The 15,799-nt window shown below is 36.7% G+C and overlaps 1 protein-coding gene across 1 annotated transcript; it reads left to right on the top strand.

Annotated features, from left to right (window-relative positions):
* The first annotated feature begins 495 nt into the window (after positions 1-495).
* LOC128473735 (CAP-Gly domain-containing linker protein 2-like) lies at positions 496-13,438 on the top strand. The gene is made up of 10 exons (XM_053455976.1): positions 496-537; positions 2,781-2,885; positions 4,447-5,391; positions 7,420-7,477; positions 7,826-7,909; positions 8,426-8,582; positions 8,994-9,153; positions 9,345-9,530; positions 12,233-12,295; positions 13,027-13,438. Exons 1-10 carry the CDS (start codon positions 496-498, stop codon positions 13,036-13,038), a joined length of 1,812 nt encoding a protein of 603 aa, XP_053311951.1. The 3' UTR covers positions 13,039-13,438.
* The last annotated feature ends 2,361 nt before the right edge of the window (positions 13,439-15,799 follow it).

The raw sequence follows: 15,799 nt of genomic DNA, 5'->3' as shown, positions 1-15,799 counted from the left end.
TGTTGCACTCACAAGTGTATTAGAAAATGAAAGCTCGTCAGAAATCCATACTCTCTTTCGTCTTTGGAGCTTCTGTGTAGAAGATAGGAAACGAAATAGTGCAATAAAAATAGATTTTGTTTAATGAATATAGATTAAAAACTTACAAACAAGTAGGCATAACGACTGGGTTATGCGTAAGAGCAGTGTCCTTCACAAAGGTAAGTGGATGATCAGCAAGTCCTTGTAAAGTCCAGGTTTCAATAGTTATAAAGTTTTCCAAAATATCTCAACGCGTTTCGCCGATTTTTATCTCGGCTTCCTCAGGAGAAAATCAAGAAATCAATCTGTATCCTGTCTGTGTTTTCGCGGTTCTTTTAAAGGTCCCGGCTCGCCGTCTTGTTCTGTTTGCGTCATTTCGACGTCATCACGTTCAGTCTTTTCTTTTTTCTTTTTTCTTTTCTTTTAAATTCCTCAGGATGAAATGACAGCAGATGTTGTGGAACCCTCTGCTTCATGGTATCAACGGGACTCGTTGTCGCCAGTATTCGTGAATCGGTAAGTGTGTAAAATAGATTTATACAATTAAAAACATGACATATAGAATGTTTTTCATTTAACAATCTTTTCTAGTTACAGGGATATATCAGCGGAGCATCGAGGGACCCACAGAGGGAAAGACAGACAGGCTGATTCAAGATAGAAGACATCTGTGTATGTGGTTTGGCATCCGTCCAAACCTCAATAGGTAAGTGAAACAATGTAGCAACTTAGTAACAATGTTAATTGGTACCAATTTAAAGATCAAATGTGTTCAATGAATGTATTTTTCTTTTCCTAGGAATCTATCCTGTTAGACAGAACTCCCACACGAAAAAAGACATCAGAGAGAGATATAGAAGAAAGTATTCTGATTGTAATCTCGCTAATTGGTTAATTGAATGCTATCACGATTATGTTACTGATATCCATCTGTTCTGTGGTTGAACAATTAACCCACAGATGGAACAAACATGGTGTAGAAATTATGCTATTAAAAGAGAGAAATCTTGTAAATATCATGTCTAAAAATCATGTGTATAAAATCGTGTATATAAAAAATGTATATGAATAAAAACTGTATGCATAATAAACGCATGTATGTAATTATAATTAGTATGTGTGATAAAATATGTTGTAAATAAAAAGATGCCACTTCTCAAAATATGCAACTATTTGTTATATTTTTATTTTGTTATTCGAAACTGCATGCACTTATAATGCTCATTAACGTTAGAGACTTTAAGTTAACAGTAGCAGCTTTTGTTGAGAAATAAAATTTATTAAAAGGTGGATATAAGGAATATCAGGAAAACTATTTGTAGAATAGGTCTTGGAATGTGATCCAATTTCTAAAGCTTTATATGATTTATTATGAATCTTATGAGCTGTTTTATTTAGTGGATTCCCCAGACCACACTTGCCTTAATACATAATGACAGCTGTAGACATGATACGGGGCCCTAGGCTTCTATAGCCAGGCTTTGTAAAGACTCCTATGATTTTTTATGTCAGTAAAGTTACTCTTTTAACCCTTTGATTGCACAGAGTTAAAATATAATATATACATACTCTGAGCCATATCCAAATGCAGAATTCATGGTAGACAAATGAATGCTTTCTAATAATGAATTGAGTTTGTGACAGAGGCTTTATGCTTCAAAGATGTTTAAAATGAAATAGTAGTAGGATATTGGGAGTTGCAGGTCATATTGTGTTATTCTTATGCTATTGTACTAATGCAATCCAACTAGAGGCCCCCTGGCCCTATGAAACTGATTATGGTCTGTCATTGACCCTCAGCCTGCCTGGAAACTTCATAGGTGACATTATAATTAAAATACTAGCGTACGTGCCCCTCATAGAATGATGTGAATGTTTTTTTTCTCCTCTATCATTCTGTCCACTCTCTTATCTTTCTCTTGCCTTCTCTTTCTTTCATCTCTCTCTCTCTCTCTCTCTCTCTCTCTCTCTCTCTCTCTCTTGTCTCTGTGTCCCTTCATCTTTCTTCCTTTTCTCGCTCTCTCTCTCTTCCCCTCCCTTTCTCTCCTGCACTTTCTTTTTTCATTCTTCTCTCTTCCATTTTTTCTTTCTTTTATCTCAGTTCTATGTTTTTTGACTCCCCCCCCCACACAACACTATTTGGTAAACTCTTTGATTTGCGCACCCAACACTATCTGGAAGCCCTCTAACCATACACAACATTATCCAGCAGCTCTCTCCCATACAAAGTCATCTGGCAGCCCCCACAACATCAGACAGCCCACCTCCTTCCTGCAAAAAAACATCCTGCAGCCACTCTCCTCCCTGCACACAAACACTTTGTGACAGCCTACCTCCTCCCTCCACACTACACTATGCACACCCTCTCCGTTTGGCATACAACACTCTCCGGCAGCCCCATCCTTCATGCACAAAACATGATTCGTCAGCCCCTCCTTCCACACAAAAGTTCCAACAGTGATAATATTATATGTATAGAGATTTGTTTGATAAAGTTCCCACTGGAACACAAACTAAACAACACACTTGGGTAATACAATCTTGCAAAAAGGTTTATTACATCCAGCCAAAACAATTGATGGTATTTTAACAAGATGCTTCACTAGCCTCAACAATGTTTTTGAAAAAATCCCAGATTCTGTTGGCTTGCGGCACCACATTCCTTCCTGTGGTATTTGTACACTGTATTCTAGATGTTGGATGATGTTGCATCTGTTCTTTTTTTTGCTGTCTCTCTGTTTCCTATTCCGTGCGTGCAGACACAGACGCAGTTGGAGCATGCCCGAATTCGGGAGCTCGAGCAGAATCTACTATTTGAGAAGGCAAAAACTGCAAAGCTTCTCAAAGAATTAGAGGACAAGAGGGTAAAATGAGTCAAGTGACCCCGCCTGCAGTACCATACGCTTGCCAGCTTTTTTTATGTTCCCAACAATGGACCCAACAATTTATGGTTTTATGTTGGTTCAGTCCATTTTTGGCTTTTACAGTTACAGTTTTTTCGCATTCATATTTATTGCTTCCTAGAAGAGTTATAATTTTACTAGCATTTCCAGGCTTAAAGCAGCAGTACTCATAACTTATTAGTTTATTAATAACAAATTATTTGTACTTAATATGCCAAAAAACGTGTTCCAAAAAAGTTAGAAAAATATCTAGATATTTAAACATGTAACTATAGAAGATAGTACATTGTAATCGGCTTAACCAATACAAGACATGTTGGTTGTTCTTGTAATTAAAGAAACATCCTTTCTCATTTAGGTTCCTTGGTCCTTGACTCTGTATACAAAAAATTTATAAATTTTCATTTAAAATGCACAGATGTTTTTAAAGCCACTCTTTACCTTCTGTCCAAATTGCTATTTGATGTATTACTTGTTATGTCCTGTTTACTCATTGTACAGGGCTGTGGAATACGATGGTGCTATGCAAATCAAGAAATAATATTTTACAGACGTAATTTATTTTTCAGTTTGAGGCAATAATGATATTTCCAGTAAGGCTATCTTTCAATATTTAGTGATACAATAACATGACAGGTCAACTTTGTAAATTATACTTTTGGCTTAACATTAAATATGTAAATATTAAGAAGCCTCAATCCATAAACAGAAAGTAGTGCTCAATATTGAAAACTAGATAATAAACCTCAAAGAACCGTAGGCAGAACCTCACAGAACCTCCTCCCTTTCGCTCTCTCTGTGGTAAAGCATAGTGACATAAGGACCATCCACCCACAACCAAGCTCCCACATGGTGCTTCTCACCATAGGCTGAGCTCTTCTGTTTAAAAACTATGCAATGACTGCGTTACTCACGTAGTTACCTAAGTCTGTCTTATTATAGTGATTAAAGTACGCATTTAATTTCTATTAATTGATTCTTAAGTGTAGATTAGTTCTAAAAAAAATTGTCTCTATGTGTTATAATGTTTATAATTGCATTACATAGTTTCGTATCAGCATAAATAATTTGCCATGTTTGAAAACGTGCAGTTATCTTAAATTGCAAATACATTTTCATGCACTTCATTTTTAATTTGCTAACAACTTACATCCATATTGCAAGCCTCCTTTATTTTACACCAGGATTTATGAACCTCAGAATATTTCAACTGTAGTGCTGCAGACAGCAGTTGGCAAATGTTAAGATTTCTTAGTGCGCTGTTCCAAAAAAGAATAGTATAGATTTCTAAACACAAGGTTAAATGTTCATTGTAATAATGAGCACCTTGATGAGAAGCTAGTGGATTAAAAGTAATACCATAATTTTAAAATTAGATACACTGTACCTTGGTGTAAAATAAGTAATTAAACATTTACATTGTCGTGGTTTTTACTATTGTGCTTGAAACTTAGCTGTAGAAACATTAACAAAGGTAATCTATATATAGTCTAATTCTCCATATTTACTCCCGTTTCTGTAGCTTACAACTGTAGCAGAGCAGTCCAGAATCCAACAGTTGGAGGAGGAACTGAGCCTTTGTCGCAATGAAAATGAGGACCTCCAACACTGCTTGTTGAACTCAAGCCAGACAGATATACCCGAGCATAGTCTTGAACTGCAGACAGAGGCATTGCGTCTCCGGGATCAGCTCTTATCTGCCAGCAAGGAGCACCAAAAGGAAAGCAGTCAACAAAAGGACACGTATGAGAAAAATATGAAAAAATACCAACAAGAAATTGAAAAGCTCAATGGGCTGAATGAGAAACATGTCCAGGAGATTGCAGATTTAAGGAAGAAACTAGAGCTAGCCACAAGGGAGAATATGGGTATGATGGACAGCTGGAAATCCAAACTGGACAGCATTGTTTCTGATCACCAGAAATCTTTACATGACTTGAAAGGGTCCCTGGTTACAAGCCCTGACACTCAATACAAAGAGGTAGTAGATCTTAAAGCCAACATGGAGAGTCTTAAAATGGAACATCAGCTGGAACTTGAGAACTTAAAAGCCAAGAACGAGATTGAAATAGCAGTTCATATTAAGGAGAAAGAGATCCTTAAATCCAAGATACAAGAAATTAAGGACGAAATAGAAGAAGGCAATAACAACTGGAAAACACAACTGGAATCAAAAACCAATCAACATCTTAAAGAACTTCAAGACATTAAGGACAAATACAGAGCAACAGAACAGCGAGTATGTGAACTGGAAAAGATAAACATCGAATACAACGACCAGACGCAAGCCATAGCCTTCATGAAAGAACAGATCTCCATAGCTGAAAAGAAAATTGTGGATTATGATTCCCTCCAGAAAGCAGACCTTCGAAACAAACAAGAAATCCAAAGATTGCAGGACAACATAATGCTTCTGGAAAACAAACTACAGTCCATGGAGCAGCTTCTCTCTTCACAAAATGCAAATGTATGATCTGTTATTAGTAATCTACCTTTTTGTCTAGAGATCATAACCAAAAATCCATCTGTAGTGGCACGGTATAAATGGAAGAAGCACATCAGAATCTGGTTATTCAAGGAACATACATGCTTAACTCCTTCATATTTGATATCTGATTAATTGTAGCTACCATATTTTTATATGAAGCTGCTTTATTCTGGGCACATACCCTAGAAGGACAGTGATTTGGCAGTGCTCCTAAAACATGACATGTAGTCGTTTTTAACTGTGTGGTTAGACCATTGGGACAGGCATAACTTATTTCCCCTCTTAATAGCTTTATGCAAACATAACAAAAACCTAGCTACTGGTCTTATTTCTTCATTTTGTAAAATGGTCCGTTGCCCATTTTTTCCACTGAGTGTCTCTTATAGAAAATTATGGGGTAATTGCAGTCAACCCACAAGCTCTTCAAGGCATGCTTCGGTAGACTTGTTTTCTTTTATATATCCTCGTTTTTGTCAAATGCCTTGTTGACCTTAAAAAATATCCTGGATGGCTTCTGAATTTTGCAGCAGTTATAGAATACTTTTATTTTAATAAATGCAAAAAACTGCCCTAAAGTTTCTTTTTTTAAACTTATAGTTTACAGTTTAGCTGCTATGTTATGGCTGATACACCGATCAACCATAACATTATGACTACCTGCCTAATATCTTGCAAGTCCCCGTTTTGCTGCCAAAACAGCCCTGACCCGTCGAGGCATGGATTCTCCTAGACCTCTGAAGGTGTGCTGTGGTATCTGGCACCAAGGCGTTAGCAGTAGATCCTTTAAGTCCTGTAAGTTGTGAGATGGGGCCTCCATGGATGCATTCTGGTGCCATGTGTTCTCCAGGTATGCAACTTTCATCCAGCCATCCGTGTGAAGTAAAAGAAAACGTAATTCATCAGACCAGACCACCTTCTTCCATGTCTCCATTATCCAGTTCTTATGTTTTCTTGCCCATTGTAGCCACTTTCGGCAGTGGACAGGGGTCAGCATGGGCACCCTGACTTGTCTGCGGCTTTGCAGCCCCATACACAACAAACTGTGATGCACTGTGCGTTCTGAGACCTTTCTATCAGAACCAGCATTAACTTTTTCAGCAACCTGAGCTACAGTAGCTCGTCTGTTTGATTTGACCACACGGGACAGCCTTCAACCCCCATGTGCTGTCGCCGGTCCACTGCTTTTCCTTCCTTGGAGCACTTCGATAGGTACTGACCACTGCAGACTGAGAGCACCCCACATAAGCTGCAGTTTTGGAGATGCTCTGACCCAGTCATCTAGCCATCACAATTTGGCCCTCAGATCCTTATGCTTGCCCATTATTTCTGCTTTCAACTTTGAGGATGAAATATATCCCACCAGCTGACAGGTGCCATGATAACCAGATTATCAGTGTTATTCACCATACCTGTCAGTGGTCATAATGTTATGGCTGATCGGTGTATATTAAAAACCAACCCTGTGGTTAGGATATTGAAGTGGCCAACCGGTTTTCAGGATTATTAGTCCCTATTCATTTACTTCTACCTCTTTGTAATTTTACTGTTCCTCTTTGGGGAGGGCTGATTTCATAGCACAAATAACAGGGCAGCAAAGCTGGTCCTGGTACCTTTTGTGGCAGATCAAATATTTCCTGAGATCAAATGGTCCCTAACTTGTAAGATGGTCCTGTATCATTATGTTAAGTAAAAAAAAAAAACTCTCCAAAAAATTAAATACATTAAATTATGTATTAAATTAAATTAAAGACGCAGTCACCTTTTGATCCTTCACTTACTTCAACGTCATAAATGCTTTTAATTAATCAATTTAAAAAGAGTTATTCATAAAACTACTTAATGCTTTTCTTTAGTATAGACCATTATATTTCATGACATTTTAAGGCATGTGACTGCTGATTATAATGATATTATTTTACGTATTTGCACTAAATCCATTGATAAGGAATAAGTAATAAGTGATCCACATCTCATATGTTCCCCTTTTTTGTTTCGTATTTCTTTCAGGTGATAGAAACCAATGATATTTCTGAAGAAAAGATAAAAATGAAAAATGCATTGGAAGGTATTCATTCTCTTTACATATATTTCCCTTGTTACAGAAAAAAATATTTTATCAATCAGCTTAAAGGAAAATTGTACTGGAAAATAAGAGTGGTTGAATTACATTAGAATTTGTAGTGTTTTCTGATGTGTGCTGTTATCAGGGCCGGTCTGGGCAGGGTCAAATGTTTTAATCCGCAGTTAAGTGTTTCTTTAGGCAGTCCAATGTCCCCGCATTTCTCCAGGATCAGCATTATCCGTAGCACTCTGCATTGTCTTATGTAACAGAAGTGTATAAATAATTCTTAATGTGTCCTTGGCGATGAAGAAAAGAAATTCGACTACTCATATGATGTTATTTTGCATACAGATCTGCAAGTTAAGCTCAGTAAGCGAGACAAAGAGGTGTCATCTATGTCTTCCCACATTGAAGCACTAAGGGCTCAAATAACTGGTAATTATATGATTTAAATATTTCATAATTTTTTAGCTTTTTTTATGACCTATTCTTTATACATCTTCTACATCCTACTACCTTATTCAGTCTATTATGCGTTACTTGTCTTTCTTTTCCTTGCCTGTCCTCACTTTATGCTTCTTGCTCCTTCTTTTTCAGCAACTCAGTTTTACTTAATTAATCTGTTTTACGTTGTGTCCATTCACTTAATTCTCTTGCTTCCTTGTCACTGTACCAATGCTTCTTCAGAACTTTCAGCCATTTTGCATTTTGTTCTTTTTCATTCCCCATATCCATCTCCACTGACCTCTGTCCTTTATCTTTTTTTCCTTTATTCTCATTTTCCTCGTTTTTAATTATCGATCTCCCCCTTCCACTGATGTTTCCCAATTTCTTCATATCACTTTCAGGATGTTCTCTATGAGTAGGAGTAGCACTGAGCGAGCTAAACTATATGCTTATAATTCAAGAATTTAATTGAATGACATTCATGTTGTTTGTTGTGATCCACAGCTCTTGAAAACAGATGCAAATCAGGAGACAAAAAGGTGGATTCTTTAGTTAAGGACAATAAAAAACTAGAAGCTGAGCTAGAAGCCTTCTCTAGAAAATCCCATGACACATCAGGGCAGTTTGTCTTAATCAGCCAGGATTTACTCAAGAAGGAGAGGTGAGTAAAGCCTGTATGCTCAAATGATTTGTAACATACTTAGGCACCTTGTCTGTAGGCAGCATGGTTAACATAATGTATAATGTATATTCTACATATAATGTATATTATATAATACCCTTTTTTTTATAAACTCGGTTCTGGTTCATGAAAGCTAATTTTATGAATAAAATGGGACGTTCAAAAATATACTTAAGTTTATTGTTATGTTTGGCCAGATTACTCATTCTTACAATTAAAGAAGTGTTCATTTAAAATGTATAGAATTATTATAATTACAAGTTCTGCAGTTATTTGAGTTGAGTTTTATATCAGTTATTTTCATAAATAGCCCTTGATTTAATAGACTGATTTCTTGATTTGGCCACATTTGCCTTTGTTTTTGTGCTGATCATGTTGGGGGCTTTTCAGGAATTTAAACGAATTGAGAGCTCTTCTGTTGGAAGCCAATAGACGCTCACCAGGACCAGAAAAAGACTTAAGCCGAGAGGTTCATAAGGCAGACTGGAGATCAAAAGAACAGAAACTAAAAGAAGAGATCAAAATATTAAGAGAAAAGCTTATGATTTTGGTGAGTGTGTTGCATGCCCAGCCCATACAAGCACTGACATAAATACATCGATTGTATGCCCACCATTGTTGTATATTGTATAATGATTTAAGTTTCAGCTGCAAAATATTTTTATTGTAGATGTTTTTATTTCTGACTCAAAAAGCATGTGGATTTTTTACAGTTTACATATCATTCCTTCCATTCTTCAGGACAAAGAAAAGTCTGTATCAGATCAGAGGCGTTACTCGTTAATAGATCCTTCGACTGAGTCAGAAGTCCTGCGGTTACAGCATCGTTTGGTAAGCACTGAAGATGCCCTCCGTGTTGCGCTGGATCAGGGCCATCAAATGGAGAAACTAATGGAGGCCATGAGAAACAACACAGAGAAATCTCAGGTAAATTCATTACTCAAATACAATATTCATATTTTAGAACAGAACATCAAAACATGCATTGTAGTCATTTCCTCTTTAAATTACACAAGCACATTACTTGTATAAAAGTAACATTGTGAAGTTGTGTATAATGTTTTTCATATGGCTAGTTAAAGCAAGCTTCATATTTGTTTGCTATTTTGAGTACTAAATCATTAGAGAGTTATGATATAGGCATGATAATCTGCCATTAAACATTGGAAACAACTTTGGCTTCTCGCGCAGAAGTTAAAATTATTATGATGATGTCAACACTCATATTGGCCAGGTTACTCAGGAACGGATTGAGGAACGCTTTACTCCAGCCCGCACATGCTAGAGAAGGTCTATTTAATATCCTCTATATCAGATTGCAGTGAACTCTTGTCAGGCTGGTGGTCCTGGGAAAGCAGACTGTAACTTGTAAAATGCAAGCTGGATTCTCAGTTTATAGGAATGGTGTGAAGAGAAAAAAATAACTAAGTATAGTGTCCCTTAAAGCTGTTACAATTTATATTTACCGTATTTGCTCGATTATAAGACGAGGTTTTTTTCAGAGCAAATGCTCTGAAAAATACCCCTCGCCTTCTAATCGGGGTCGTCTTCTAATCAGACCTCAAATAGAGGTCTGATTAGGAGACTAAGATCCAGATCCCCCGCACCGCTGCAGGGGACCTGGATCCTCCTGTCTCACCCCCCCCCCCCATCATACACACACTTACCGGTGCTTCCTGCTGTATTGCCGGGGCAGCGGGTTGACGTCTACGCGATCCGTGTAGACAACGTCCGCTGCAGCCGGAAGGAGGTGTGGCTAGCAGCGGGGGTTGTCTGCGTCCGTCGCGTAGACCTTCCCCGACTGTCAGAGATCAGAGTTCCCCGCACCGGTGCGGGGAACTCTGATCTCTGACAGCCGGGGAAAGTATACGCGACGGACGCATGCAAACCCCCGCTGCCAACTCCACCTCCTTCCGGCTGCAGCGCAAGGCGACGTCAACCCGCTGCCCCGGCTGGAAGCACCGGTAAGAGAGGGCTGAGAGGGGAGAGAGGGGGAAGGGGGGGAGAGAGAGAGAGTGTGTGTGTGTGTGTGTGTGTTAGTTAAATGGGGGCATAGGGCATTTCTGGAGTGGCGTTAAGGGGGCATTTAATAGAGCACTCTGCCTCCTGAAATGCCTTATACCTCCCTATATGCCACTCTGCCCCATAATATGCCTTTTAACCCCCTAAATGCCAGAGTGGCATATAGGGGTATAAGGCATTTCTGGAGGCAGAGTGCTCTATGCAATGCCTTTTAACTCCCTTAATGCCACTCTGCCTCCTGGAATGCCTTATACCTCCCTATATGCCACTCTGCCTCCTGGAATGCCTTATACCTCCCTATATGCCACTCTGCCCCATAATATGCATTTTAACCCCCTAAATGCCAGAATGGGATATAGGGGTATAAGGCATTTCTGGAGGCAGAGTGGCACATAGGGGGTCAAAAGGCATACCTTGGGGCACAGTGGCATATAGAGGGTTAAAAGACATATCATGGGCCACAGTGCCATATTGGAGTGGCAAGCCTGGGGGCAGATGTGCGTAACTGGGGGACAGGTTGGAAAATACAAGAAATAAAAAAAAAAATATTTTTCTCAATCATAGCTTTTATTAAAAAAATAGTTTACATGAATTAACATTTACTGGTAAAACTTTTTTCCTTTGGGGTCGTCTTATATTCAGGCTTTTTCTTTTTTTCCTAAGTTAACATTCAGATTTTGGGGGGTCGTCTTACAATCAGGGTCGTCTTATAATCGAGCAAATACGGTAGTTTCATTTTCAGTGTATTTATGTTCTTTTTCAACTTTTGTATAGGATATTTTATCATAAATAACTGATGCTTAATGTCTTTTCTGTGCACAATGTGCGCTTGGCATTAATACAAACAGTGATCCGCAGCTGTGATATATTTGCTTGATGCGGCTAATATTACCAAAGTAATAATATTACCATTATCTGAGGAATTTTTTCATCGTGACTTTCAGTTTAGAATTGTTTGAACAATACACCTTAATGGATTTTGTGGCTTAGCAAATGAAAATTGCATCATTGTATCTCCTTTCCCACTTAGCTAACCATACTTCTTTTTCATCAGTGATCTTGGTAGCATATATTGTAGTTTGGGGTAGCCGTATTAGTCCAGTGTATACGAATGCAAAAAACAGAATGTTGCAGAATCTTGTAATACCTTTTTTATTAGACTAACAGTATTAAAATAATAGACGAGCTTTCGGGAGTCCTCCCTTTATCAAGTCAAAAGCATTTCTCTTTTTTTTTCTCATTTTTCTCTGAGAAATGCTTTTGACTTGATAAAGGGAGGACTCCCGAAAGCTCGTCTATTATTTTAATACGGTTAGTCCAATAAAAAAGGTATTACAAGATTCTGCAACATTCTGTTTTTTGCATAAGCATATATTGGAAATACAAAAACAAAGTAGTCATTGTTTGGTTACATAGCATATGGGGCATTGTTAGTGGGACTTTGTGGTGCAGTTTCCACTTTTTGTGTTTTTGTTGTTTCTGTAAGTCAAATTGTTGTTTTATATACTACTTGTTATGTCCTGTCTACCCATTGTACAGTGCTACCGAATATGACAGCACTAAAAAGGAGAAAAAAAAATATTTTTTACTACCTCTTTTTTTGGCAGGTAACTGGAAACTCTGAATCGGCCAATGGGATCCATCAGCAGGAAAAATCATATACACAGGAGGTGAGAACTAAAGTTACCTTTCACTATGCATATTTATTTTATTTGGTTATTTAGAATAAATAAATCTAAAAATAAAAAGGTTTTAATAATTGCAGAAGATCTATTATAATCTGGTTTTAGAGGTTAGGTTAGGAAAAATGTGTACTAATCTTTTTCAAGATGACTGTGAAAAATAAGCACACATCTTTTGTAACATCAGTTGAGACTTAACTTATTTGTCTTGAAGTTTGCAATACATAAAAGACTTATAAAATGTGACATTAGATAAGATCCATTTGGCCCATCTAGTCTGCCCATTTTTCCTGATGTAAAGACTCAGACCTCAATCGGTCCTTAGTGTTTTTTTTAGATTCAGGATAGCGTTATGCCTGCCCCCTTCACTTTATTAGACTTTACTACTTCTGCTAGGAAACGGTTCTATATATTTACCACCTCCCACCATAATTCCATTTACTTATGTATCATAGGCTGATACAAATACAAGGTTGTTATCATAATATTTATTTCTCCACATGAAAGGAGGTAATTAATACATTTCAATCTTGTCCATTTTGAGTCATTAATCAAATTTGATAACATTACTGGTTTGAAAATATACAGTATTTGGTAAAATGAACCAGGTTTGGTTATTTTATATATAATAATATATACGAGCCACTTCTATTAGCCTGCAAACAGCAAAGCAATATGCAAAATGACTAAACTTGTAATCCCTGTTTTCTTAATTGCAGGAAAATCCTTGACACCAACAAAAAAATTTACATTGTAAACCAATGAACTTTTGGCAAATATAGACAGAAAATCTACGTTGTAGCTGCCTATCAGAAAGAATTTATAGAGTATTTTGGCTGGAAAGACAGGACAGTGTTGCTTATGTAATGTTAGATATTGGACAATCATGGAGTGTACGTCTCATAACACAAAACTGAAATGAGACATCATAAAAGGATCGTACAAGAGGTGATCGTTGTTTTCTCATATTCTAGAATTATTCCTGGGTTACTCTTGTTACGCTAGACCAAGTAACATGAACCATGCATTGTACAAACTGGACATGACCTTGATTCAGACATCTTCAGATAACCATTCCCCACTTACTCTAACATTACACTACCTGTTGAGAAGATATAAACTATTCTGGAAACCTGGAAGAAACACCAACCATGTCTCCTCTTCCCTCAGTTTAACCAATAAAGTGCTTGTTCAGGAAGAATGTAGTAAACAACAACAAAAAAAAGAAAAATACAACATTCAGACCCCCTTAACTAATAGCAGGGGGATGCCTTCTCTTTGGTTGACTATGTATTAAGTGATCTTACTTCGCTGAAACATCAAATGTTTTTTAGTAGTGTATTATACTATAAAGGCTATACTTTATCATGGAAAAAATAAGTTCTGTAAGTGGATTCCTAGTCTTTAATGGCAGCAGTGGCACCTACTTTTTATTATTTGGTTGTAAATTACTTACTTTTTTGCTATTATGTTCATTCTTCAATCTATAAACTACCACTTTTTAGTACTTTCTGTCATGTTACATTACAAAAGTGTATTCTTAATGTAATAATCACATATGGTCAGCTAACTCTGATGCCTGATTTCTCATTGTGTTCTAACATATTTCTTTGTATCCACTGTAAATTTCCAAATAATTCCTGGACAATTTTGTTGCCCGTTCATTTCTACTTCTTTTCTCATTCTTAAGGATTCTTAAGAAATTCTTTTTTATGTTAAATAAGGAGCTTGTGGCTAAGGATATTTAATGATAAGATGTAAACTATAGGTTTTGAAACATCAAAATATAAATCTGACCGTATATTGTTGTTTTCAGTGTATGAGATTATTTATCATATTTATCATAAATCATGTTTTAGATTTGTTTTGTGTGTTTCAACCCTGAACTGGATTCCTTCAAAAGGTGAGAAACATTGAATAAAATCAGTTATTTAAAAAGCATTATTTTAATCAAAAAGGAAAAAAGAACTCCGTTACTGGAGGAAGCAGCATATATAAAGCTACAACTCATTTTTTTGTTAAGGTTGATAGATGCATGAAAAAAAACTACGGGCATGGAAAAAATGTGGAATAAAAGAACAAGCTGGTTCTCATACAGTATAAATGATACCTACAATAATATCTTTCTATAGTAATTAATCTAATTAATCTGATTCAGTATGGCCCTAAATATAGCAGTAGTCCCTATATCCCCCTAAGCTCCTAGCAGCAACTTCCCTTGTTTGCTATTAAAGAGCTCAATGTTAAGAGCGCTAAACCTAGACGGAGCTTCCATTAACCAGAAGAAAGGTGCTGTGAACGTCTGTAAAAGAACCTGGCACTGAAATGTTTTGTGTTACTTGCCCTTACTTATAATGCTGTACATTTTGTTCAGATGTTACAATGACCCAAATTTAAGGCATGTTAAGAGTTTTTTTTTAAAGATATGCACTGTAAAAACTATGGGCAAATTGGTATTTCCACATTGCTAACCTGTCTAGGTCACATCTTTAATAATGCAAACTGCTTGCATGCCCGTGAGTAGGGTATGCAAGCACCTGCAATGCATTCTTAATGTTGGTGTTCTTATTCCCTACTTACAGGTGTACAAAGTTTATATTAAAGTATCATTGAGTTCACAATTTGCTAGCAATTTTGTGCTCACAATGTATAGATAGTATAAATTTCTATATGCAAATTACATCTGTATGTGTCAATCACTTTGTAACTTTCAAGGCGTGATCTCAGTTACCAATGTTATGCTTTAACCATGTTCAGGGTGTTTCACCAAAGTGTTTTTTGTTGGTATGCCAGTCTCATGGAATATTAATTATCTGAAAAGGCAAACACTTTGTATTAACTGACTGTAAGAGAGTCATGTCCATGTTATATTTACTTTCAACGGGGGCTTGATGGATTATCTAAAAAGTGACAAAATCAAATAAAGAGATGTTATTGCATAACACAAATCAAGTATACTGCATTATCCATACCCATATAATTAAAATCTTTTTTTTTTAAAACTTCTCTGCTTGTTTTAATTCGAAATGTGTTAGACCCTTTGTGTTTACAAGATGAAAATCCAGAACCAATGGGTAAACATTGAGACTATATAAATTTTCCTGTTTATTTGTTGGTACAAGGAAAGTTAAATATATATTTAAAAAAAAAAAAAATACATCAACAATGGTTCTGCCCTTCTAAAACCTCTATTCAATCCTAAATTAAAGCAAAATAATAATAAAAAAAATCCATTAAAAAAATCCATTATACATTTGGGACCTCTCCATGTTTGACATCGAGCCTCTGAGTGAAGAACTGTTATCGTGGGCCTCCTGGTACCCCAGCCTCCTCTAAAGCCATTTAGAAGAGGGAGAGCTCTTGGCAGATTGTGAGCTGCCTTGGATTTCTTGTCGAAAAAATGTGCATCAGTTTGTTTTATTAAATGTGGTTTATGCTGCTTTATGTGCAACTCACACTTAGTGAGAAATAAAAGATGATGCAGTATAATTA

This window comes from Spea bombifrons, chromosome 2 (genome assembly GCF_027358695.1).
Source record: "Spea bombifrons isolate aSpeBom1 chromosome 2, aSpeBom1.2.pri, whole genome shotgun sequence".
NCBI classification, from domain to species: Eukaryota; Metazoa; Chordata; class Amphibia; order Anura; family Pelobatidae; genus Spea; species Spea bombifrons.
Note: the sequence above shows the minus strand (reverse complement) of the source record. Positions and strands in the feature narration are given on the sequence as shown.

Excerpts from the sequence above, each read along its gene's own strand:
- LOC128473735 (XM_053455976.1), top strand. The coding sequence starts at position 496 with ATGGTATCAACGGGACTCGTTGTCGCCAGTATTCGTGAATCG. Across the intron at positions 538-2,780 it reads TCGCCAGTATTCGTGAATCG|ACACAGACGCAGTTGGAGCA; the intron begins GTAAGTGTGTAA and ends CCGTGCGTGCAG. Across the intron at positions 2,886-4,446 it reads AAGAATTAGAGGACAAGAGG|CTTACAACTGTAGCAGAGCA; the intron begins GTAAAATGAGTC and ends CCGTTTCTGTAG.